Source organism: Crinia signifera, chromosome 11, assembly GCF_055691185.1.
Source record: "Crinia signifera chromosome 11, ASM5569118v1, whole genome shotgun sequence".
Classification (NCBI taxonomy): Eukaryota; Metazoa; Chordata; class Amphibia; order Anura; family Myobatrachidae; genus Crinia; species Crinia signifera.
The window spans coordinates 56,910,811-56,937,756 of NC_139227.1; the positions used below are offsets into that span (position 1 = coordinate 56,910,811).

At 46.2% G+C, this 26,946-nt stretch overlaps 1 protein-coding gene across 3 annotated transcripts in view; it reads left to right on the forward strand.

Moving 5' to 3' along the window:
- Nucleotides 1-26,946, forward strand: part of CNGB1 (cyclic nucleotide gated channel subunit beta 1) — a 141,212-nt gene that overhangs the window by 42,857 nt on the left and 71,409 nt on the right. For all 3 annotated transcript variants that reach the window (XM_083164819.1, XM_083164820.1, XM_083164818.1), the window contains exons 5-8: nt 11,102-11,158; nt 13,881-14,038; nt 14,128-14,319; nt 17,060-17,268. In XM_083164819.1, the coding sequence (XP_083020945.1) occupies nt 11,102-11,158; nt 13,881-14,038; nt 14,128-14,319; nt 17,060-17,268 (616 nt within the window). The remainder of the gene's footprint in view (nt 1-11,101; nt 11,159-13,880; nt 14,039-14,127; nt 14,320-17,059; nt 17,269-26,946) is intronic.

Sequence of the window (26,946 nt, forward strand, 5' to 3'; positions counted from 1 at the left end):
CTCTGCCAGCTTCTGAAGCAGAGGTCTGGTCTGTGACCAGTGGGGAACCAACCGACGCCAGTCGGGGGGGAGGGGGGGTGTCAGCAGTGTGTCGGCGTACACACTCCAGAAGGTAGTACTCAGATGCCAGCGTTTGGACCTGAGGCGGTAACGGTGGCTCCAGGCGTCACCTAAGTAGGAGCCTGGTTGTGGCAGTGATATCCCAGCCCACTGCGTAGTGGGCGGAGTCAGTAAAAGGTGATTACTGATGGTAACAGGGAATCCCCTATTGGCCAGGTCCTGTGAGACCAGGAACCGCCATCTGTGGACCCGAAGGGCGTAACCAGAGCGTAAGGGCAGGCGTCCGGTCACAACAGGTATAATTGCGTGTTTAATGTACATATGTGTAATAAGACAAAGGTATGATACCATGTGTAATGTACATTTGTGTAATAAGACATAGATATCATAGCATGTATAATCAGGGCCGTCTTTTCGTATGGGCTTAATGGGCACTTGCCCAGGGGCCCCAGGTGTATAAGGGCCCTATGCTGATAGCTGAGGATCCCCTTTTTCCAGGGATACCAGAATTTTGAAAATCGGCCCTGGGGAACTGGAGATATCCAACTTCAAAGCAGCAGTCCACATCCAACCTGTTAAATGCAATTCCCAGTCATATTTCTCAGATTCTCTCTGACTTAGAGTTTTTCTGAGAGTATATTCCAAAAGCTGGGACTCTCCCCTTTCTGTTGACACTAGGGGCTTGTCTCTGTCATGCCCAGAACCAGAGATATCAGCCTTCCAGTAGCTGGTCCCTGCTCCAGCTCCAAACGTCTGGTGTGCAGTTTTATATTTTTGTTATTTTTGCTCTGGCTCCTGATCTCTGATCCCCAAGTTCCCAGCACCTCCTGAAAGTTGGGACTCTAGGTTTTTATACTATTGAAGGCTAAGAAATCTATTTCCTGATAATGGCGATATCTGCAGTCAAACAAGCTGCCCTTCCACCAGAAAATAACGTATATTTAGTCCACTCCATTATCCAACCCTCCCCTGCGTATAAAACACCCCCTTCCTCCCTGGAAGTCATTTACAAGGGACCCTTCATTCAGCTCAGTGCCCCCTTCCACACGTTAGTGTTCTCCCTCCCACCACCTCTGCAGTAAAGGAGTAATTATCAGAAGTTACTGCTCCAGGTCCTACATGTTGAATGGAAGATAAAGCACCCCCTGCCACCCGTGGGACATTAAAGCTGCTGCTGATAGCACCCCCCACTCCTAGGAGGGGAGAATGGGTAAGGGCCCCAGTGCATTGCATTGCCCAGGGGCCCACACTGCTGTTAAGATGGCCCTGTGTATAATGTACATATGTGTAAGACAGGTATAATAGCGTGTATAATATACATATGTGTAATAAGACAGATATTACACATATGTACATTATACATGCTACTATAACATATGGCTATAATAATGTGTATATGTACATATGTGTAATAAGTAGAGATGTGCACCGGACACTTTTTCGCGTTTTGGGTTTTGGGTTTTGGGTTCTGATTACCTTCAGGTTTTGGGTTCTAATGGGTTTTGCCAAAACACCCCCTAAAGGTTTTGGGTTTTGGGTTTTGGGTTTTGGGTTCTGATTTTTTTGAAAAAAGCATAAAAATGGTTAACATTGCATAATTTAGGTGTTTTTTTGCTCCTATGCTATTATTAACCCCATCAGCTTTCTTCTCCACTCATTTACAGTCTATTCTGAAGACCTCACACCTCACAATATTGTTTTTAGGCCAAAATGTTGCACCGAGGTAGCTGGATGACTATGATAAGCAAGACAAATGGGCGGCACAAACACGTGGCCCATCTAGGAGTGGCACTGCAGTGGCAGATAGAAAAACTAGGCCCCAAAGAGCACATTATTCAAAAGAAAAAAAGAGGTGCAAGATGGAATTGTCCAAGGGCCCTCCCACCCAAACTAGGCCCCAAAGAGCACATCATTCAAAAGACAAAAAAGAGGTGCAAGATGGAAGTGTCCAAGGGCACTCCCACCCAAACTAGGCCCCAAAGAGCACATTATTCAAAAGACAAAAAAGAGGTGCAAGATGGAAGTGTCCAAGGGCACTCCCACCCAAACTAGGCCCCAAAGAGCACATTATTCAAAAGACAAAAAAGAGGTGCAAGATGGAATTGTCCTACGGCACTCCCACCCAAACTAGGCCCCAAAGAGCACATTATTCAAAAGATAAAAAAGAGGTGCAAGATGGAAGTGTCCAAGGGCACTCCCACCCAAACTAGGCCCCAAAGAGCACATTATTCAAAAGACAAAAAAGAGGTGCAAGATGGAATTGTCCTACGGCACTCCCACCCAAACTAGGCCCCAAAGAGCACATTATTCAAAAGACAAAAAAGAGGTGCAAGATGGAATTGTCCTACGGCACTCCCACCCAAACTAGGCCCCAAAGAGCACATTATTCAAAAGACAAAAAAGAGGTGCAAGATGGAAGTGTCCAAGGGCACTCCCACCCAAACTAGGCCCCAAAGAGCACATTATTCAAAAGACAAAAAAGAGGTGCAAGATGGAATTGTCCTACGGCACTCCCACCCAAACTAGGCCCCAAAGAGCACATTATTCAAAAGACAAAAAAGAGGTGCAAGATGGAATTGTCCTTGGGCCCTCCCACCCACCCTTATGTTGTATAAACAGGACACGCACACTTTAACAAACCAATCATTTCAGCCACAGGGTCTGCCACACGACTGTGGCTGAAATGATTGGTTCGTTTGGGCCCCCACATCACAAGCTGCCATTTAATATGTCCCTGCACAAACTGGCTCTACAGAGGCAAAAGGTCGTCCTCATCCTCATCCAGCGATTCCTCACCACCATCAGTATCTTGTTCTTCCTCACCCTCACAGAGTATTAATTCGTCCCCGCTGGAATCCACCACCACAGGTTCCTGTGTACTTTGTGGACGCTGGTCTTTCTCGTAGAATTGATAATTCATTTTTATGAACATCATCTTCTCCACATTTTTTGGAAGCAACCTCCTACGCTTATTGCTGACAAGGTTCCCAGCTGCACTAAAAACTCTTTCGGAGTACACACTGGAGGAAGGGCAACTGAGGTAATATAGAGCCAGTTTGTACAGGGGCTTCCAAATTTCCTTTTTTTTCTGCCAGTACTGGTAAGGACTCTCTGACATGCCTACTTGGGTGCTGTCACCCATATAATCCTCCACCATTCTGTCAATGGTGATAGCATCATAGGCAGTGGAAGTAGACATGTCAGAAATTGTTGGAAGGTCCTTCAGCCCAGACCAAATGTCCAAACTTGGTCCTTTATCACCACCAGCGGGGGGTTTAGGAAATCGCAGTTGTTTCCTTGCAGAACCAGTTGTTGGAGAAAATGAAGGAGAAGGTGCTGCTGAGTCACTTTCCACTTCAGAAGATGACAGTTTTCTAACCAGCAGTTCTTTGCACTTCTGCAGGCTTGTGTCCGCCGGAAAGAGTGACACCACGTAGGCTTTAAACCGAGGATCGAGCACGGTGGCCAAAATGTACTCCTCTGATTTCAAAATTTGTACCACCCTCGAATCCTGGCAAAGCGTATGAAGGACTTCATCCACAAGTCCCACATGCTTAGAGGACTCGCTCCGTCTCAGCTCCTCCTTCACTTTCTCCAACTGTTTCTGCAAAAGCCTGATGAGGGGAATGACCTGACTCAAGCTGGCAGTGTCTGAACTGACTTCACGTGTGGCAAGTTCGAAGGGTTGGAGAATCTTGCACAACACTGAAATCATTCTCCACTGTGCTTGAGTCAGGTGCATACCCCCTCCTTTGCCTATGTCATAGGTGGATGTATAGGCTTGAATGGCCCTTTGCTGCTCCTCCATCCTCTGAAGCATATAGAGGGTTGAGTTCCACCGCGTTACGACCTCTTGCTTCAGCTGATGGAGGGGCAGGTTCAACAGTGTTTGCTGCCGCTGGAGTCTTTGGCATGCAGCCGCCGAATGACGAAAGTGGCCACAAATTTTTCGGGCCACCGAAAGAGTCCCCTGCACAGCTCTGTTGTCTCTTAGAAAACTCTGGACCACCAAATTTATCGTGTGAGCAAAACAGGGCACATGCTGGAATTTGCCCTGCTTTAATGCCCGCACGATATTGCAGGCATTGTCTGACACCACAAATCCCCAGGAGAGTCTAAGAGGGGTAAGCCATTGCCCAATGATTACCCTCAGTTTCTGTAAGAGGTTATCGGCGGTGTGCCTCTTACGGAAAGCGGTTACACACAACGTAGCCTGCCTAGGAAGGAGCTGGCATTTCCCAGGTCCTACTACTAGTGCTGCTGCTGTTGTTGCTGCTGGACAAGGTGATTCATCTACCCAGTGGGCTGTCACGGTCATGTAATCCCTAGTCTGCCCTTTTCCACTTGTCCACATGTCCGTTGTTAAGTGGACAGTGGGTATGACCGCATTTTTCAGGGCACTGAGAACACTTTTATGCACTTTACTGTACAGCTTCGGTATCGCCTGTCTAGCGAAGTGGAATCTTGACGGTATTTTGTAACGGGGACACACTAAGTCCATCAATCGTCTAAATCCTACTCCAGCAGTTATGGACACCGGAAGCACATCTAATACAATCAGATCTGCTAAGGCCTCAGTTACCCGCTTTGCCATTGGATGACTGCTGTCATACTTCATCTTCATGGCAAAGGACTGTTGGACAGTCAATTGCTTAGTGAAATAAGTGTTCCGACTTCCCCTCCGGGATGATGAATGACTCCCAGCAGCAACAGCAGCAGCGGCAGCAGTAGGAGGCGTAGCAATGCAGGATCCTCCAGAAGAATCCCGGATAGGAGAGGAGTCAGTCAGGCAAGTAACATGGCCTATAGGACTACTCCCAATCCTCATTGAGGAAGAAATTGACGAGGAGGGACTTTGCGGTGTAGTTGGGCACGTGGACACAACAGGACAAAGGGATTTAGTTGTCCCTGGACTGTGTACATTCTTAGCCACAGTTTCTGAACTAAACAGCAACTTATGAACGCTCTTCAAGTGACGTAGAAGGGAGGATGTCCCTAGGTGGGAAACGTCCTTACCCCTGCTTATTTGAGCTTTGCATAAGCTACATATGGCAAAACAATTGTTGGACGGTTTGGGATAAAAATAATTCCAGACCGAAGAGGTGGATTTATTGGTCTTCTGTCCAGGCATGGTGATGCCCTTTGGGATCTCACGGACAACAACTGTCTTGCCCGGTGCCTCATTTAAGCAAACCGCATCAGCATCGTCCTCCTCGTCAATTTCTCCCTCAGCACCAGCTTCATCAATATCCTCCTCCTGGTGTACAACACTGACGCCTTCATTATCGACATCTGCAACTGCACTGTCTGTGATCCTTCCAGCACATGCAGAGGGTGTGCTGCGAATGCTGAAAGGAGCATCCTCTTCCCGTACAGTGATGGGAAGGTCAGGCATCGCAACCACCAACACCCTTGGACTCTCCACTGGGATTTGTGATACCATGTCTTCTTTGGAAGGCAGAGTTGTTTGCTGGATTTTTGTTGGTGACACCTTAAATCTCTTAAATTTTAAAGTGGGAGAAGGAGGAGGAGGAGGAGGAGGAGGAGGACTTTGATCATCTTGTGAAGCTGAGCCACTAGTCATGAACATAGGCCATGGCCGTAGCCGTTCCTTGCCACTCCGCGTTGTAAATGGCACACTGGCAACTTTAAGTTTCTCCTCCAATGATTTGCTTTTTCTTTTTAAGGGCCTTTTACTCAACTTTGGCTTTTTGGATTTTACATGCCCTCTACTTTGACACTGGGCATCGGCCTTGGCAGACGACGTCGATGGCATTTCATCGCCTATGTCATGATGACTAGTGGCATCAGCTTCAGAAGCACGACGAAGTGGCTCCTCATCTTTTCCTTTTTTTTTATCCTCCATATTTTGGATATCTAACGGTAGGCAGCGGTGTCAGCAAACTGGATACCGAGATATCAGCTGGTTGTTGTCACTATCCAGTGACAACAGCAGCAAGATACAAAAGTGGATATATATCAGTAACACAACAAGTGGCGTCAGCAAACCAGAGTTATGTACTGCGATATCTAACGGTAGGCAGCGGTGGCAGCAAACTGGATACCGAGATATCAGCTGGTTGTTGTCACTAGCCAGTGACAACAGCAGCAAGATACAATATTTATTTTGTGGATAGTTACACTGGTAGGTAACACAACAAGTGGCGTCAGCAAACCGGAGTTATTTACTGCGATATATGTAACGGCAGCGGTGGCAGCAAACTGGATACCCAGATATCAGCTGGTTGTTGTCACTAGCCAGTGACAACAGCAGCAAGATACAATATTTATTTTGTGGATAGTTACACTGGTAGGTAACACAACAAGTGGCGTCAGCAAACCGGAGTTATTTACTGCGATATATGTAACGGCAGCAGTGGCAGCAAACTGGATACCCAGATATCAGCTGGTTGTTGTCACTAGCCAGTGACAACAGCAGCAAGATACAAAAGTGGATACACTGGTAGGTAACACAACAAGTGGCGTCAGCAAACCGGAGTTATTTACTGCGATATATGTAACGGCAGCAGTGGCAGCAAACTGGATACCCAGATATCAGCTGGTTGTTGTCACTAGCCAGTGACAACAGCAGCAAGATACAATATTTATTTTGTGGATAGTTACACTGGTAGGTAACACAACAAGTGGCGTCAGCAAACCGGAGTTATTTACTGCGATATATGTAACGGCAGCAGTGGCAGCAAACTGGATACCCAGATATCAGCTGGTTGTTGTCACTAGCCAGTGACAACAGCAGCAAGATACAATATTTATTTTGTGGATACACTGGTAGGTAACACAACAAGTGGCGTCAGCAAACCGGAGTTATTTACTGCGATATATGTAACGGCAGCAGTGGCAGCAAACTGGATACCCAGATATCAGCTGGTTGTTGTCACTAGCCAGTGACAACAGCAGCAAGATACAATATTTATTTTGTGGATAGTTACACTGGTAGGTAACACAACAGGTGGCGTCAGCAAACCGGAGTTATTTACTGCGATATATGTAACGGCAGCGGTGGCAGCAAACTGGATACCCAGATATCAGCTGGTTGTTGTCACTAGCCAGTGACAACAGCAGCAAGATACAATATTTATTTTGTGGATAGTTACACTGGTAGGTAACACAACAAGTGGCGTCAGCAAACCGGAGTTATTTACTGCGATATATGTAACGGCAGCGGTGGCAGCAAACTGGATACCCAGATATCAGCTGGTTGTTGTCACTAGCCAGTGACAACAGCAGCAAGATACAATATTTATTTTGTGGATACACTGGTAGGTAACACAACAAGTGGCGTCAGCAAACCGGAGTTATTTACTGCGATATATGTAACGGCAGCAGTGGCAGCAAACTGGATACCCAGATATCAGCTGGTTGTTGTCACTAGCCAGTGACAACAGCAGCAAGATACAAAAGTGGATACACTGGTAGGTAACACAACAAGTGGCGTCAGCAAACCGGAGTTATTTACTGCGATATATGTAACGGCAGCAGTGGCAGCAAACTGGATACCCAGATATCAGCTGGTTGTTGTCACTAGCCAGTGACAACAGCAGCAAGATACAATATTTATTTTGTGGATAGTTACACTGGTAGGTAACACAACAGGTGGCGTCAGCAAACCGGAGTTATTTACTGCGATATATGTAACGGCAGCGGTGGCAGCAAACTGGATACCCAGATATCAGCTGGTTGTTGTCACTAGCCAGTGACAACAGCAGCAAGATACAATATTTATTTTGTGGATAGTTACACTGGTAGGTAACACAACAGGTGGCGTCAGCAAACCGGAGTTATTTACTGCGATATATGTAACGGCAGCGGTGGCAGCAAACTGGATACCCAGATATCAGCTGGTTGTCACTAGCCAGTGACAACAGCAGCAAGATACAATATTTATTTTGTGGATAGTTACACTGGTAGGTAACACAACAAGTGGCGTCAGCAAACCGGAGTTATTTACTGCGATATATGTAACGGCAGCAGTGGCAGCAAACTGGATACCCAGATATCAGCTGGTTGTTGTCACTAGCCAGTGACAACAGCAGCAAGATACAATATTTATTTTGTGGATAGTTACACTGGTAGGTAACACAACAAGTGGCGTCAGCAAACCGGAGTTATTTACTGCGATATATGTAACGGCAGCAGTGGCAGCAAACTGGATACCCAGATATCAGCTGGTTGTCACTAGCCAGTGACAACAGCAGCAAGATACAATATTTATTTTGTGGATAGTTACACTGGTAGGTAACACAACAAGTGGCGTCAGCAAACCGGAGTTATTTACTGCGATATATGTAACGGCAGCAGTGGCAGCAAACTGGATACCCAGATATCAGCTGGTTGTTGTCACTAGCCAGTGACAACAGCAGCAAGATACAAAAGTGGATACACTGGTAGGTAACACAACAAGTGGCGTCAGCAAACCGGAGTTATTTACTGCGATATATGTAACGGCAGCAGTGGCAGCAAACTGGATACCCAGATATCAGCTGGTTGTTGTCACTAGCCAGTGACAACAGCAGCAAGATACAATATTTATTTTGTGGATAGTTACACTGGTAGGTAACACAACAGGTGGCGTCAGCAAACCGGAGTTATTTACTGCGATATATGTAACGGCAGCGGTGGCAGCAAACTGGATACCCAGATATCAGCTGGTTGTTGTCACTAGCCAGTGACAACAGCAGCAAGATACAATATTTATTTTGTGGATAGTTACACTGGTAGGTAACACAACAGGTGGCGTCAGCAAACCGGAGTTATTTACTGCGATATATGTAACGGCAGCGGTGGCAGCAAACTGGATACCCAGATATCAGCTGGTTGTCACTAGCCAGTGACAACAGCAGCAAGATACAATATTTATTTTGTGGATAGTTACACTGGTAGGTAACACAACAAGTGGCGTCAGCAAACCGGAGTTATTTACTGCGATATATGTAACGGCAGCAGTGGCAGCAAACTGGATACCCAGATATCAGCTGGTTGTTGTCACTAGCCAGTGACAACAGCAGCAAGATACAATATTTATTTTGTGGATAGTTACACTGGTAGGTAACACAACAAGTGGCGTCAGCAAACCGGAGTTATTTACTGCGATATATGTAACGGCAGCAGTGGCAGCAAACTGGATACCCAGATATCAGCTGGTTGTCACTAGCCAGTGACAACAGCAGCAAGATACAATATTTATTTTGTGGATAGTTACACTGGTAGGTAACACAACAAGTGGCGTCAGCAAACCGGAGTTATTTACTGCGATATATGTAACGGCAGCGGTGGCAGCAAACTGGATACCCAGATATCAGCTGGTTGTCACTAGCCAGTGACAACAGCAGCAAGATACAATATTTATTTTGTGGATAGTTACACTGGTAGGTAACACAACAAGTGGCGTCAGCAAACCGGAGTTATTTACTGCGATATATGTAACGGCAGCGGTGGCAGCAAACTGGATACCCAGATATCAGCTGGTTGTCACTAGCCAGTGACAACAGCAGCAAGATACAATATTTATTTTGTGGATACACTGGTAGGTAACACAACAAGTGGCGTCAGCAAACCGGAGTTATTTACTGCGATATATGTAACGGCAGCGGTGGCAGCAAACTGGATACCCAGATATCAGCTGGTTGTTGTCACTAGCCAGTGACAACAGCAGCAAGATACAAAAGTGGATACACTGGTAGGTAACACAACAAGTGGCGTCAGCAAACCACAGTTAAAAATTTAATTACTGAGTCTGCGATATCTAACGGCAGCCAGTGGTGTCAGCAACAACAACAACTTAATTATTTTTTTTTATATTTTTATATATTTTTTATTTTTTTTTTATTTTTTTTTATATACTCTGAGAGGTAGGTACAAGGTAGTGGCACTGGCAACAACAGAGGTGACTGCCTGGTAGGTGTTTACAACCATATAACAGGTAGCCAGGCAGCACAAAAACCCTCTCTGGCAGCACAATAAAAATTATTAAACCCCCCTCTGTCTGTAGTATTCTGTAGCAGGCTAGCAGCAGCAGTGACACAATTAGAGATGAGCAGGCTATAGCAATATAGAAAGAAAACCCCCTCTGCGGCAGTACAATAAACCCCCCTCTGTCTGTAGTATTCTGTAGCAGCAGCAGTGACACAAATTACAGATGAGCAGGCTACAGCAATATAGAAAAAAAAATCACTCTCCAGCAGCACAATAAAAATGATTAAACCCCCTCTGTACTTGCAGCTCTTTAGCAGCAAGCAGCACAGTGACACACACAACGCTCCAGCAAACCCCCCTCACGGAGCAATAAATAAAACCCCCCTCTCTGGCAGCACTGCTGCCTGCTCTGCGTCGCCCCACAGAATGAAGATGGCGGCGGCGGGTCCCGGCTTTTATGTAATCCGGATCTCGCGAGAATCCGACGTCACCAATGTGACGTCGGGCCTCGATTTCGGCTCCGGGCCTGCGCGGGAGTCCGCGGACGTCCTGGATCCGGATTCGGATTCAGGACGTCCGTGCGGATCCGGATCTCGGAGATCCGGACCCGCTCATCACTAGTAATAAGACAGTTATAATAGCGTGTATAATATACATATATGTGCAATAAGACACAGGTATAATAGCGTGTATAATATACATATATGTGTAATAAGACACAGGTATAATAGCATGTATAATATACATATATGTGTAATAAGACACAGGTATAATAGAGTGTATAATGTACATATATGTGGAATAAGACACAGGTATAATAGTGTGTATAATGTACATATACTGTATGTGTAAACAGACACAGGTATAATAGCGTGTATTATATACATATATGTGTAATAAGACACAGTATAAAATACATATATGAGTAATAAGACACAGGTATTATGGCGTGTATAATGTACACACGTGTAATAAGACACAGGTATAATAGCGTATATAATGTACATATGTGTAATAAGACACAGGTATAATAGCATGTATAATCCATTTATGTGTATAATAGCATGATGAGCTGGATCTCAGTCTGTGTCACCATCTTTCTCTTCAGCCCGAATCGAACGCAGTCCCAGGAGGAGCTATCTGACGGGGGGGCCGAGGATGAAGAGTAAGGAACCCCCACTATATCGCTGCCCCCCAATATTACTGTGCCCGCATCACCATACCTGTGCCCCATCATACCGCTGCTGCCCAATATTATTGTGCCCCCCTCACCATACCTGTAACCCCATCACCAAACCGCTGCCCCCCCCCCCCCACCATACCACTGTACCCCTCCTCACAATACCACTGTGCCTCCATCATACTTCTGCCCCCCCACCATACAACTGTGCCCCCCATCACCATACCACTGTGCCCCCCTTACCATACCACTATGCCCCATCACCATACCGCTACCCGCCACCATATTTCTGCGCCCCATCACCATACCACCATGCCCCCCATCATACCACTACTGCCCAATATTCCTGTGCCCCCAGCACCATACCACTGCCCCCCCCCCCTCATAATACCACTGCCCACTTAACATATTAATGTACTGTATCACCATAACGCTGCCTGCACCATTCCACTGTACCAAGGGATAGGCACTTAGAAGGGGGGTAGGTGGTATGGGGGTTAGACTGCATACTTACCTGACCCCTCGCAGGATTCCCTCCATCGGGGTATTCTGCACAAACTGACCACCAATCATCAGGGGTGGATTTAGGGATGATGGCGCCCCTAGGCACAACAATAATGTTTACTAAGTAGGACAGTTTATAGGGGCAATATCTGCATGTCCTATCCATTTACACTCTATTTAAGATGGAATATAGTACAGTACAATGAGTATTTTGCAGTTATTGGTACATTTTGGGCTGACAGTACTATCACAGGCATCCAAGTGCCGCCCCCAAACACGTGCCTAATGGGAAATTCGGCTCTGCCAATCATCCCTATGATTCCACCTTTAACATGGCGGTTAGGAGCCTTAGTACATCTGCCCCACAGGAATAATACTGTATATACCAAGGGGAAGCCTGCCCCAGCCTCTGCCCCTTATAATGCTAGTGGTGTGCCCACAGGCCCTGGTATAGTAACCGCCCTCTGCCCTGTGTAATGCTGGTGGTGTGCCCACAGACCCAGGCATAATAAGCAACCTCTAGACTGTGTAATGCTGGCTGTGTGCCTGCAGGCCCTGGCATAGTAAGCAGCCTCTGCCCAGTGTATTGCTGACGGTGTGCCCACAAGCCCTGGTATAGTAACCGTCCTCTGCCCTGTGTAATGTTAGCGGTGTGCCCACAGGCCCTGGCATAGTAACCATCCTCTGCCCTGTATAATGTTGGTTGTGTGCCCACGGGCCCTGGCATAGTAACCATCCTCTGCCCCCCTGTAATGCTGGCAGTGTGCCTGCAGGCCCTGGCATAGTAACCGTCCTCTGTCCAGTGTAATGCTGGCGGTGTGCCCACAGGCCCTGGCATAGTAACCTTCCTCTGCCTACTGTAATGCTGGCAGTGTGCCCACAGGCCCTTGCATAGTAAGCAGCCTCTGCCTGGTGTAATGCTGGTGGTGTGCCCACAGACCCTGGCATAGTAACCGGCAACTACACTGTGTAATGCTGGCGATGTGCCCACAGGCACTGGCATAGTAAGCAGCCTCTGCCTGGTGTATCGCTGGTGGTGTGCCCATAGACCCTGGCATAGTAACTGGCCACTACACTGTGTAATGCTGGTGGTGTGCCCACAGGCCCTGGCATAGTAAGCTGCCTCTGCACTGTGTTATGCTGGCGGTGTGCCTGCAGGCCCTGGCATAGTAAGCGGACTCTGCCCTCTGTAATGCTTGTGGTGTGCCCTCAGGCCCTGGCATAGTAACCGTGCTCTGCCACCTGTAATGCTGGCAGTGTGCCCACAGGCCCTGGGATAGTAATCAGCCTCTACACTTGGTAATGCTGGCTGTAGGCCATGGCATAGTAAGCGGACTCTGCCTAGTGTAATACTGGCGGTTTGCCCGTATGCCCTGGCATAGTAACCATCCTCTGCCCTGTGAAATACTGGCGGTGTGCCCGCAGACCCTGGCATAGTAACCGTCCTCTGCCCCTGTAATGCTGGTGGTGTGCCCGCAGACCCTGGCATAGTAACCGTCCTCTGGCCCCTGTAATGCAGGTGGTGTGCCCCCAGGCCCTGGCAAAGTAGATGGTATCTGCCCTGTATAATTCTGGTGGTGTGCCCCTGGCCCTGGCATCTTAACCGTCCTCTGCCCCCTGTAATGCTGGCAGTGGGCTCGCAGACCTTGGCATGGTACCCATTCTCTGCCCTGGCATAGGAAGTAGCCTCTGCCCTGTGTAATGCTGGTGGTGTGGCCGCAGGCCCTGGCATAGTAACCGTAATCTGCCCACTGTAATGCTGGCTTTATGCCCACAGACCCTTGTATAGTAACCATCCTCTGCCCCCTGTAATGCTGGTGGTGTGCCCGCAGGCCCTGGCATAGTAGGTGGTATCTGCCCTGTATAATTCTGGTGGTGTGCCCACAGGCCCTGGCATAGTAAGTGGCATCTGCCCTGTATAATGCTGGTGGTATGCCCACTGGCCCTTGCATAGTAACCATCCTCTGCTCCCTGTAATGCTGGTGGGGTGCAAGCAGACTCTGGCATAGTGAAAATCCTCTGCCCTCTGTAATGCTGGCGGTGTACCCGCAGGCCCTGGCATATTAATCGTCCTCTGCCCCCTGTAATGCTGGTGGTGTGCACGCAGACCCTGACATAATAACCGGCCTCTGCCCTCTGCAATGCTGGCGGTGTGCCCGCAGGCCCTGACATAGTAAGCAGCAGTTTGTGTCTTTGTGGGCAGAGTGATGGAGAGATCGGCCTCCGCCGTCAGCCATAGCAGCGCTGTAGTCACAGAGCGGCTGCAGGAGTTGGTCAGACTCTTCAAGGACAGGACAGAACGAGTGAAGGAGAGATTGATAGACCCAGAGGTGTCTTCTGATGAGGAGAGTCCCAATGCCTGTGAGTATACTGATGGCTGACCGGCGCAACTGCAGAGCTCTGGGCCCGTATCTCTGTATACAGACCTTGTGTATCTCCCCCTCATACAGCACCATCGAAGAAACCGGCAGCTCCGCCACCCCCGCCACCGCCTCCCCCTGTAGAGGAGAAGAAATCAGAGGGGGCTGTCCCGGCAGAGGCGGAGCATTACTGTGAGATGCTCTGCTGCAAGTTCAAGACCCGGCCCTGGCAAGACCATCTACAGAAGTACAAGTTCCCGGCCAGCATCGACCCCCTGACCAGTAAGGAGGACGGGGTACAGGGGCTCAGTGACCTGCTAACTGGGATCACCGCAGATTGATGCTGGTAATAAGGTGTCAAATGCAGTGTTTCCAAATATAGGCAGCTGGGGGGAGGAGGTACCCATACCCCAAGATCTGCACAGCAAATTACACGCAGCTCTGTGCAGCACATTACACGCAGCACTGTGCAGCACATTATACATCTGTGCAGCACATTATACACGCAGCTCTGTGCAGCACATTATACACACAGCTCTGTGCAGCACATTATACACGCAGCTCTGTGCAGCACATTATACACTTAGCTCTGTACAGCACATTGTAATGCTGCTGTACAGCTCTGTGCAGCACATTATACCTCTGAGCAGCAGCATATTTCACTAGTTCTGTGCAGCACATTACAAGCAGCTCTGCGCAGAACATTTAATACTGCACATTATACATGCAGCTCTGTGCAGCAAATTATACATGCAGCACTGTGCAGCACATTATACACGCAGCTTTGTGCAGGACATTATACACATAGCTCTGTACAGCACATTGTAATGCTGCTGTACAGCTCTGTGCAGCACATTATACCTCTGTGCAGCATATTTCACGCAGCTCTGTGCAGCACATTACAAGCAGCTCTGCACATTATACACATTATACACGCAGCTCTATGCAGCACATTATACACGCAGCTCTGTGCAGCACATTATACACGCAGCTCTGTGCAGCACATTATACACGCAGCTCTGTGCTGCACATTATACATCTGTACAGCACTTTATACATGCAGCTCTGTGCAGCACTTTATCATACCTCCCAACAGTCCCGAAAACCACGGGAATGTCCTGGTTTTCGGGGACATTCCCGCGTCCCTCCCATGGCCGGCAGTGTCCCGTGGCGAGGGGGGGGGGCTGTTGGGAGTCCCCCCTGTCGGCTGGTGAGCAGCGGTGAATAAACGCGCAGCATCTATTCCCGCAGCCAGGGGGCTGGGGGCATGGCTAGAGGCTCACAGAGCCTCTGGGTCATGCCCCCATAGCGTCAAAACGGGGGGGGGTGAGCCGCGAGTATAGGCCACGCCCACGAAATTAGGCCACGCACCCGAAATTAGGCCACATCCCTAAATTTCCCAGTGCGCCTGCGGCGCGCAGTCCCCAGTCCAAGAAGTTGGGAGGTATGGTTTATACACTCAGCTCTGTGCAGCACATTATATATTTATATGTGCAACACATTATACATCTGTGCAGCACTTGATTATATACGCAGCTCTGTGCAGCGCATTATACAAGCAGCTCTGTGCAGTGCATTATACACGCAGCTCTGTGCAGCACATTATTCATGCAGCTCTGTGCAGCACACTATGCACGCAGCTCTGTCCAGCACATTATACACGCAGCTATGTGCAGCACATTATACCTCTGTGCAGCACATTATACCTCTGTGCAGCACTTGATACACAGAGCTCTGTGCAGCATATTATGCATGCAGCTCTGTGCAGCACATTATGCACGCAACTCTGTGCAGCACATACATGCAGCTCTTTTTAACACATTATACACACAGCTCTATAAAGCACATTATAAACATGTGCAGCACATTATACATCTGTGCAGCGCATTATACACGCAGCTCTGTGCAGCGCATTATACACGCAGCTCTGTGCAGCGCATTATACACGCAGCTCTGTACAGCGCATTATACACGCAGCTCTGTGCAGCGCATTATACACGCAGCTCTGTGCAGCGCATTATACATGCAGCTCTGTGCAGCATATTCTACACGCAGCTCTGTGCAGCACACTATGCACGCAGCTCTGTGCAGCACATTATACATCTGTGCAGCTCACTATACACGCAGTACGTTATACATGTAGCTCTGTTCAGCACATCACACATTATGGGGCTTATTGCACAGGGCAGTGATTCTCTGTCTCCTGCACTCAGACCTCATGTATGTGCTCTGCACGGAGCTCTGTGCAGCACATTATACATCTGTGGAGCACTTTATACACACAGCTCTGTGCAGCACTTTATACACGCAGCTCTGTCCAGCACATTATACACGCAGCTATGTGCAGCACATTATACCTCTGTGCAGCACATTATACCTCTGTGCAGCACTTGATACACAGAGCTCTGTGCAGCACATTATGCATGCAGCTCTGTGCAGCACATTATACATGCAACTCTGTGCAGCACATTATGCACGCAGCTCTGTGCAGCACATACATACAGCTCTTTTTAACACATTATACACGCAGCTCTATAAAGCACATTATAAACATGTGCAGCACATTATACATATGTGCAGCGCATTATACACACAGCTCTGTGCAGCGCATTATACACACACAGCTCTGTGCAGCGCATTATACACGCTGCTCTGTGCAGCGCATTATACACGCAGCTCTGTGCAGCGCATTATACACGCAGCTCTGTGCAGTGCATTATACACGCAGCTCTGTGCAGCACATTATTCATGCAGCTCTGTGCAGCACACTATGCATGCAGCTCTGTGCAGCACATTATACATGTAGCTCTGTGCAGCACATACACCTGTGCAGCTCTGAGCAGCACATTATACATGCAGCTCTGAGCAGCACATTATACACGTAGCTCTGTGCAGCACATTATACATCTGTGCAGCTCACTATACACACAGCACGTTATACATACAGTATAGCTCTGTTCAGCACATCACACATTATGGGGCTTATTGCACAGGGCAGTGATTCTCTGTCTCCTGCACTCAGATCTCATGTATGTGCTCTGGCTCTTCTTTGTGGTGATGGCCTGGAACTGGAACTGCTGGCTGATCCCGGTGCGCTGGGCATTCCCCTATCAGACACCCTCTAACATCTACTACTGGCTCTTCATGGATTATCTGTGTGACCTCATCTATCTGCTGGACATTGTCGTCTTCCAGGTCCGGTTACAGTTTGTGCGAGGAGGTGACATCATAGTAAGTATCCTGGAACAAAGACAGGATAATGATCTTTACACAATAATAATAAATAAATATACACAGATGTGTCCTCATACACTGTGGCTTCAATTAGACCCTCTCAGTGTGCCAGCTCCCAGGGGCGTTATGTCTGCACTGAACGTCTCTCTCACTCACATGTGCATCCTCTTTGTATAAATGCAAAATGGGTGTGTGACTGAGTCTCTGTGAGAAATCTTTCCCAGATGTAGTGTGTAATAGTGTGTGTGAGATATATTTCCCAGATGTAGGGAGTGTGAGACATCTTTCCCAGATGTAGTGTGTACTAGTGAGTGTGATATATATTTATTTATTTACAGTTTCTTATATAGCGCAGCATATTCCGTTGCACTTTACAATTGGAAACAACACTGATTAAACAAACTGGGTAGATACAAAACGACATGGAGGTAGGAGGGCCCTGGTCGCAAGCTTACAATCTATAGGGATAATTGGAGGGATACATAAGGATAGAATTCCATAGCATGGCAATCCCATCAGATTAAAAGACAGTCCTGATTGGATGTAAATAGATATGAATGCTACTGGAGGTTGTGTGGGGGTCCTGAATATGATAAGCTTGGCTAAAGAGGTGAGTTTTCAGGGAACGCTTGAAAATGTAGAGGCTAGAGAACAGTCTTAATGGAAGGGCATTCCATAAGGTGGGTGCTGCCGACAAAAATCCTGCAAGTGTAAGTGGGAGCAAGTAATGAGTGTGGATGAGAGACGCAGATCTTGTGCAGAGCGGAGAGGTCGGGTTGGGATATATTTTGAGATAAGTGAAGAGATATAAGTCGGTGTAGTCAGAGTGATGGCTTTGTATGTAAGAAGAAGTATTTTATATTGAATGCGGTAATATACAGGCAACCAATGGAGGGACTGACAGAGCGCATCAGCAGACGATGAACGTCTAGCCAGGAAGATCAGCCTCGCAACTGCATTCAAAATGGATTGTAGTGGTGAGAGTCTTTTCTTAGGAAGACCGGTAAGGAGGCCATTGCAATAATCAATGCGTGATATAATAAGTGCATGGATTAAAGTTTTTGCAGCGTCTTGTGTAAGGTGTGGTCGAAATTTGGATACGTTTTTTAGATGCATATAACATGATTTAGAGACAGATGGAATGAAGGATAGTTCAGAATTGAGGATGACCCCTAGGCAGCGAGCTTGTGGAGTAGGATTAATTGTAGTGTTCTCAACAGTGATAGAGATATCAGGTTGGTAACTACTCTTGGCTGGTAGGAATATAATTAATTTTGGGTACTTATGTTAGTTGGGCACCCACTAAGCTATTTGCTTAGTTTTACGCATCCCCTCACGGGGCTCGCTATGCTCACCACGCTTTGGGCTCGGTGGCTCGCTGCGCTCGCCACACTATGTAAATTCATCTCCATGTCGACATGGATAATGGGGGTATGAGCGTACTTACTATAGTGGGCGCCCAACTAACATATAAGTACCTAATTTTGTTTTGAAAATGTTGAGTTTGAGGTGGCGAGATGACATTCAAGATGAAATTGTTGAAAGTCATTCAGAGACACGGAGCAATACTGAAGGTGACAATTCTGGGGAGGATAGATAGATTTGAGTATCATCAGCGTACAGATGATACTGCAATCCAAAATAGATGATTAGTTTGCCAAGAGAGGAGGTACAGATGTAGCGGGATTCATCTTTGCAGGGGATGGCGATGCCAGCTGCCATCCCCTGCCCCGCGCCATTTGTATGTCGGAAGGTGACGCGCGCGCACGAGGTGCGCGCGCGTCCCCTTCCGACGGTGCTGCCCTCGGTCGCCCGGTGCCCCACACCGGGCGACCGCACCCCCCCGCAGTGCCCTCGGGTCCCCCCCAGCCCCCTCGAGCGGGAGGCGGACAGTATTGCGTCCGCCTCGTCGCCCTGCCGCCCGGATACTGAGACGCACGTGCGTGGGGGACGCACTCGCGTCTCAGTCAGTTGGAGCGCCGTGTTGCTGGCGGATCGCCAGCAACAGTAAGGCCGGCTACATCTGTATAGATTGAGAAAAGAATAGGGCCTAAGACTGAGCCTTGTGGTACTCCAACAGACAGTGGTAGTGAGGAGGAGGTAGAATCAGAGAAGAACCAAGAAAGGGCTGTGTTCTGAACACCTAGGGTTTGTAGTTTTTGTATGAGAAGAGAGTGTCCAAGGCAGCTGAGAGATCTAGAAGAATAAGTAGTGAGAAATGGCCTTTAGATTTAGCATTGTCCAGATCATTGACTACTTTAGTCAGTGCTGTCACTGTGGAGTGTTCAGAGCAAAAGCCTGACTGAAGTGGGTCCAGTAAGTTGTAGGAGTTAATAAAGTGTGTGAGGCGAGTGGAGGCAAGTCTCCCAAGTAGCTTGGAGAGGCATGGGAGCTGAGAGATAGGACAGTAGTTAGAGAGACAGTTTGGATCAGAATTGTGTTTTTTTTAGAATGGAGTAATAAGTGCATGCTTGAACAGAGAAGGAAAGGTACCAGTAGAAAAAGAGAGGTTACATGTTTTTGTTAAGCTTGGGATAGACACAGGAGACAGAGCTTTACTGACTTGTAAGGGTATAGGATCAAGAGGAGAGTTGGTGGAGTAGGAGGATGAGAAGAGTGTGGATACTTCATCCTCACTTGTGGGGTCAAATGAGGAGAGAGTGGCAAAGTGCTCAGGATGGGAAGTAAGCAAGTCACTGGCTGAAGAGGAACATGCCATGTTATCTTGGATTTTAGCAATCTTTTCCTTGAAGAAGGAAGCAAGCTCTTGCACACTGATATTAGCAGGTGGGGAGGGTGAAGGAGAGTAAAGAAGTGATTTAAATGTATTAAAGAGTTTGTGGCATGAGAAGAGATGAGAGATTGAAAATACATTTGTTTAGCAGTGTCCAGAGCATTACGATAGGAGTGGTAGGTAGTCTTAAATATGACAGTCACTTGGAGTTTGAGATTTACGACACCGACGTTCAAATCTATGTGATAATTTTTGCAGGTGTCTTGTTAATTTACATAGTTACATAGTTACATAGTAGATAAGGCTGAATAAAGACTTGCGCCCATCTAGTTCAACCTACGTTTTAATAGCTTATCCCTTGTAAAAGACAGAATATGGTTCTTATTAGTACCCCTGGATATTTTTATCCAATAAATGCTTGTCCAACCTTATTTTGAACGTATTTATTGTATCTGCCAACACCACCTCTCCAGGAAGAGAGTTCCAAAGTTTGACTGCTCTGACCGTAAAGAATTTTTTTCTTTTGAGGGAACGAAATTTTCTTTCCTCTAATCTAAATTCGTGCCCTTGTGTCCTAGTTTCCTTTCTTGCAGTAAAAAGAGTGCTTGAGAGTTCCTTATATTGGCCCCTGATATATTTGTACATGTTGAGCATGTCCCCCCTTAAACGTCTCTTCTCTAGTGTAAATAGTCCTAGCTTGCTTAATCTCTCCTCATAGCTTAAATTCTCCATTCCCCTAATAAGCTTTGTTGCTCTTCTTTGGGTTTTTTCCAATTCCATGATGTCCTTTTTATAGTGTGGGGCCCAGAACTGTACTCCATATTCAAGGTGTGGTCTAACCAATGCCTTGTACAGTGGCATAATTACTTTTGAGTCCCTAGTTTCCATGCCCCTTTTAATACATGCTAGAATTCTGTTGGCCTTTTTTGTTGCAATGTGACATTGAACACTGCACCCCAGCTTATTATCTATATGGACTCCTAGATCCTTTTCAAGTGCTGAAGTACCTAATGCCTCCCCGCTTAGGTTGTAACTTGCACACTGGTTACGTCTCCCGAGATGCATAACCTTGCATTTATCCACATTGAACCTCATCTTCCACTTTTTAGCCCACTCATCTAGTTTGTTAAGATCATTTTGAAGTATGTTCACATCCTCTGTTGATTCAATAACTCTACTCAGTTTTGTGTCATCAGCAAAGATGGATACATCGCTGAGAATCCCCATCCCTATATCGTTAATATAAATGTTAAACAAGATGGGCCCCAGTACCGAACCCTGTGGCACTCCACTTAGTACTGGTATCATAGTTGATACTGCACTGTTCACAATCACTCTTTGGGCCTTATTCTGATCGGTGCGGCCCGATCAGAATATGCGGCCGCAACCGTGCAGGCGAATCCCCGCCTTCCATACGGATCGCCACCTGCCGTCCGTACGCGGATATGTGGCGATCCGCATGAAATTGGACGGGGATATGCCTCCTCCGTCTTGGGAGCAGCCCCTGCATTCGATGGTCGCCGAACATCGAATGCAGGGCCGCACGCTCCACCAGGTCCCGCAACACAAGAACACACGGACACTTGTCCGTGTGAAATCATGTATGGGGGCGGGCAGCTGACATCCGGCGATGTCAGATGCCCGCCCCATACCCACGCGTCACGGCCTCATTACCATGCATACGCCCCGCGTTTGCATGGGAACGCCCATGAAACGCGGGGCGTATGCATAGGGTAATGAGGCTAAGTAGCCCCTCACGCCCCTCTACGCCCCCTGTGCGGCGTATAAAGAATCCGTGCGGCGAAATCGCCTGCACATGCGCAGAGTGACCTCTGCACATGCGCAGACGATCAACATCGGCGGTCCGTCCGCATGCGGGAATATCAGCACTGATCAGAATAAGGCCCTTTGTTCTCTATTACACAGCCAGTTCCCTACCCATCTACAGATATTTGCACCTAGTCCCAGGTCCACCATTTTATTTATCAACCTCTTGTGTGGTACTGTATCAAAAGCTTTTGCAAAATCAAGGAAGACCACATCTACTGCGTTTCCATTATCAAGGTTTTTGCTGACATCCTCATAGAAGCCCAGTAAATTTGTCTGGCAGGAACGATTTTTCACAAACCCATGTTGGTTAATACTAAGTAAACTATGAAGGTCAAAGTATTCCAGGATACCATCCCTTAAAATTCCTTCAAATATTTTACCCACTATTGATGTTAAACTCACAGGCCTGTAATTTGCAGGGTCATCCCTTTTACCTTTTTTAAATATTGGCACTACCTCTGCTATTCTCCAGTCTTTTGGTACCATACCTGTTGATAGTGAATTTTCAAAAATGCAATATAGGGGGGTCGCAAGTTCCTCCCTTAACTCCATTAGTTAAGGGAGGATGTATACCATCTGGCCCTGGTGATTTGTTAGTTTTTATTTTGCTGAGCCTCAAAATTATATCCTCGGTCGAGAGATCCATATTGAGGTCCGGTTTGTTTGTCCCAGTTAAGGTATCTGTGCTTTCCACTAACTGCTCTCCCCTAGTAAATACTGATGAGAAGAACTTATTTAACACTTCCGCTTTTTCATTATCTTCTGCAACATTTTTACCGTTGATATCTGTTAGTGGGCCTATGTTCTCTTTAATTATTCGCTTGCTGTTTATGTACTTGAAAAACTTCTTGGGGTTAGTTTTGCTTTCTGTGGCTATACGCTCTTCATTTTCCCTTTTAGCTACTTTGATTACTTCTTTACAAGTTTTGATTGTTTCTTTATACTTGATGAACGTCTCCTCATTTACGTTATTTTTATAGAACTTAAGCGCTTTTGTTTTATTGTTGATCGCTGTCCTTACTTTTTTGTCCAACCATGTTGGCTTTTTTTTGTTAAATTTACCCTTGTTGACTTTTGGAATGTATTTAGTAGTTAGTGATTCTAGCACATTTTTAAATGTATCCCACATTTCCTCTGCATTCTTTCCTTCGAATAACTCTTCCCAATTAATTTCTTTTAGAGCTTCCCGGAATAAAATTAAATTAGCTTTTCTGAAGTTTAGTACTTTACCCGGTCCTGTATTATATTTAGGTTTTCGGAAGTTGATTTCCAGTGAGACCATGTTGTGGTCACTGTTCCCTAGGTGTTCAATTACTCTGGTGTTTGAAACTAAATCTATGTTATTTGTTAATACTAAGTCCAATAGTGCCCCATTACGGGTTGGAGCATCTACCGTTTGAGTGATAAACTGATCCTTGAGCAAGCTTAGGAACCCACTGCTTTTAGATGATTTACATGTCTCATTTTTCCAGTCAATATCTGGTAAATTAAAATCCCCCATTATTATTACCTGCCCCTGATCTGATGATTTTTTGATTTGGTTTAGGAGTAGAGACACGTCCCTATCGTTCACGTTTGGCGGTCTGTAGCATACCCCTAATAAAATTAATTTATAAAATTTTATTATTGGGTTTTTTATTTTTATCAGTTATCTTCTTCTGTATCTGAGATCATAATTTGCCCACAAGATATTAAGTCCTTTTTTTACATAAAGGCACACCCCCCCGCCCCTTCTATTTTCCCTGTCTTTCCTGTAGAGTGTATATCCCTCCATGCTTATTTTAGCGTGCCACGGTTGGCATCTAAGCCTAGGTAGATTGTGAGGAGTATCTGGAGCAGCTTCATCAAGGGCAGTTTTTAGAGTCTGGTTTAGGTGGTATCAATGTCTATATAAGGTTAAACCTGATGGATAATAAGTGAAGTGCGCAGTTTATGTACTGTGTCCGTAACCTATAACCTTTTATTTCTAGCTACGGGTGAACAAAGCATAGCGCTGCATAGCGAACCTTGTCTGTGTATAAAACCTGCTATACCAATACCATTAAATCGGTATCTTTTCGCAGTACTTAGTACTCAAATGTAAGTACAAAATCAGGTACTGTTTCCATATAAACCTTTCTGCTTATTGCGAATAAAAGCCAAGACTGTATAAATTCTGGAACAAGGGGAAACACTCCCTGTACCATATATTTCTGTCCCAACAGACAACAGGGGGTTACAGACATATAGAAGTATACAACAAGATATACAGACTGCTTATACAATACAAAATAGGTTCTAAACTAACAGGGGAAAATGACAGATATAAATACAATCAGCCACAATACAGTATTCACATACAGGAATGCAACAGTTACCGTCTCATTAATAGTGCTGGCGCAAACCCGGTCCGAGCTTCCTATATTCTGTCCAGAATATAGTCCAGGAAGAAGAAGAAGCACAGAATATAGTCCAGGAAGAAGAAGAAGCACAGTGAGAGTGAGTTTAGGTTGTGCTTAACCTCTTTTAGGGTCCTGGTAGAGGGGGCAGTGAGGGTCTTCATTGGTCAAAGGATCAGATGTCGCTTCTCTTGGATTGGTGCAGGGGAATGCACCTCGGTCTCTTTGTTTTAAGGCATCGTCATAGGGGTCATAACTCAAACCTGTTACATCCGGATCTTCCAGTTACACTGCCCTCTAGGTAAAATGACCATTAAATATGTAATTGTTCCATAACTTTTGGCTGTTACAAGTTGCAAATTTTATACCAGAACTGGAGCGCTGCGCATGAGAGACAGAACACACAGATGCAAGATATGTACAAGAAAGATTTTGTTTTACTATTAAAGCCACAGGTCTTCAACCTGTGGCCCTCCAGATGTTGTGGAACTACATGTCCCATAATGCACTGACCATTTTGGCATGCTCTTATAGGAAAAAATGTGGCAATGCATGTTCAAACATGTAGTTTCACATCTGGAGTGCCACAGGTTGAAGACCCATGATTTAAGCTATGTGCTGCGGATTAAAACCCTTTATCTATATTTTTTTAGTATGTAAGTGTGGGATATGAATTTATGTGTATCAGTATGGCTGTGCATGGGGTGCACCTTATTATAAAACCTGGTTCCTATACTTCATTTGTGTAACTCTGCGAACCAAGATGGTGGCCATACCATTCTACTGTGGTGTGTATGCAACTCGACTGTGACAGTCCACTCTTTGACAGTTAAATAAACAATTCATTCGTGACAAGGGGCAATTATATACAGATTTTTGGGACCACAATAAAAACAGGGGTGTTACATTTATTTACATTTTCCAGATAGGGTATTCTTCCATGGATGATGGTTTCGATCATGAGGTCATATACCAAACCTTCCTCTTCCTTGGTGTCTGTCGTTCTTATATATATGGTTTATGTACGTTTTCATCATCACTATAAAACCTTCTTACCAAACTCCGGTTCTGGGTAACGTATCAAGCTTACTTAGAGATTCTATCTTGACCTAATCTGGGTTGGGTAATACACTCTCAGAGCCCTGTACCACCTGCACTACACCTGGCAGCAATGTAAAAACAATGTCCCTGATTTTGGGAAAAAGAACTGGGAATGAAAAAATAGAACCAAAAGGGGAGGGAAAAACAAAAAGGTTGCTAGTGGTCCTTCCAACCTTTTACCAGTGGGGCTTTGTCACAGTCATTTTTGTAGCTTGTACAGGTTGCTTGACCTTGGCTGCTCTTCAGTCCTCCCGCAATAATGCCTCTCGCAATGTTTTCTCTCTTTCACTCTTAATATAAGGAACTTGCGGGTTTCTGATCTTTTTGCAGTGGGACGAACGTACCCAAGTCTTTCTCTCTTCGACTGTTATTGAGGTAGTGCTGGTCAACAACACTTGGTATAGTCCTTCTCAATGGTCTATCAAGCAACCTGTATGTGGCAAATCATGGGAAACAACAATGGTTATGACAGTTCTCAACAGATATGTCAGGTGTCAACAAATTCCTCTTTGCTGCATTTTACCCGATGTTGGTTCATCTTTGATCTGTGTTGCAAAATAAGTTCATAGTTACATCTAAGATCTTCCTATGGAGCTATCATGACATGTGGATGCTGGCCAAGCAATGTTTTTATGGGGACAAATGAGGTGGAGCTCTGAGAGTGATTCTACTACTATACAGCACAATGAGCAGTGCCCCTGGCCATAGCAACTCTGTTTCAGCCATACTTTACCCAGTTTGTTCTTGATAGTACCCTTCACCCTCTCCACCTTAGCAGTTACTTGGGATCAGTAGAGAAAATGGAGTATACTATCAATCCCTAAGTGTTTACACGTGACTTGATAAACTTCTCCCAAAAAAATATAAGTACCTTTGAGATACCATATTTATACCTAACTATATCAGTACATACCAATAATAGTAAACACATTTCTACTGGGTGGTAACTGTACAAAATAAATTTGTATTACCTGAAAAGGGCCTTCTGTAGGAGGGATGTGGGATGGCTTTGTTGGAACGGTTTTCCCAATGTTCTTCCCCAAACAGGTGAGGCATGACATCTCTATCTGCTTGTGAAGCAAACCCTGGTGCACACCAGTAGGCTTGCACCAATTTGCACATACCTTCCTTGCAGAGATGTGTCAGCCCATGAGCCGCCTCGGCCATGCTAGGAATGTATGCCCAGGGGGCCACTGGGTTTCCATGTCCATCTCTCCACATCCCTTCAACTTCCATACTGCCCTCTCCTGTGAGGAACACAAATTCTGCATGTCTATTGAACTTTTGAATGGATACATGTTAGAAGACACAAACATTTACAGGGGAACAAACATTATTCGCAGAGTGCGCGGCCCACTTAGCTGCCCCACCAGCACTGCTATTACCAAGTGACACTGGATACTTATTAAGATGTGTGGGCTTTACACTTGATAACAGCCACTCTGTCCTGTCCTGTGTGGCTGTCAGGAGTCTTTTAACATACAATGCTTGTGCCACTAGAGTGCCAGCTACTGTCACAAAATTTCTGAGGCGCCATAGGGCCCCAAAATCTCTTTCATTGTCCCAACAAGCGTACTTAGAGTCGGCATAGATATTGACTGCCTTTACCTTAGCTAGCTCATGCACCCTGGT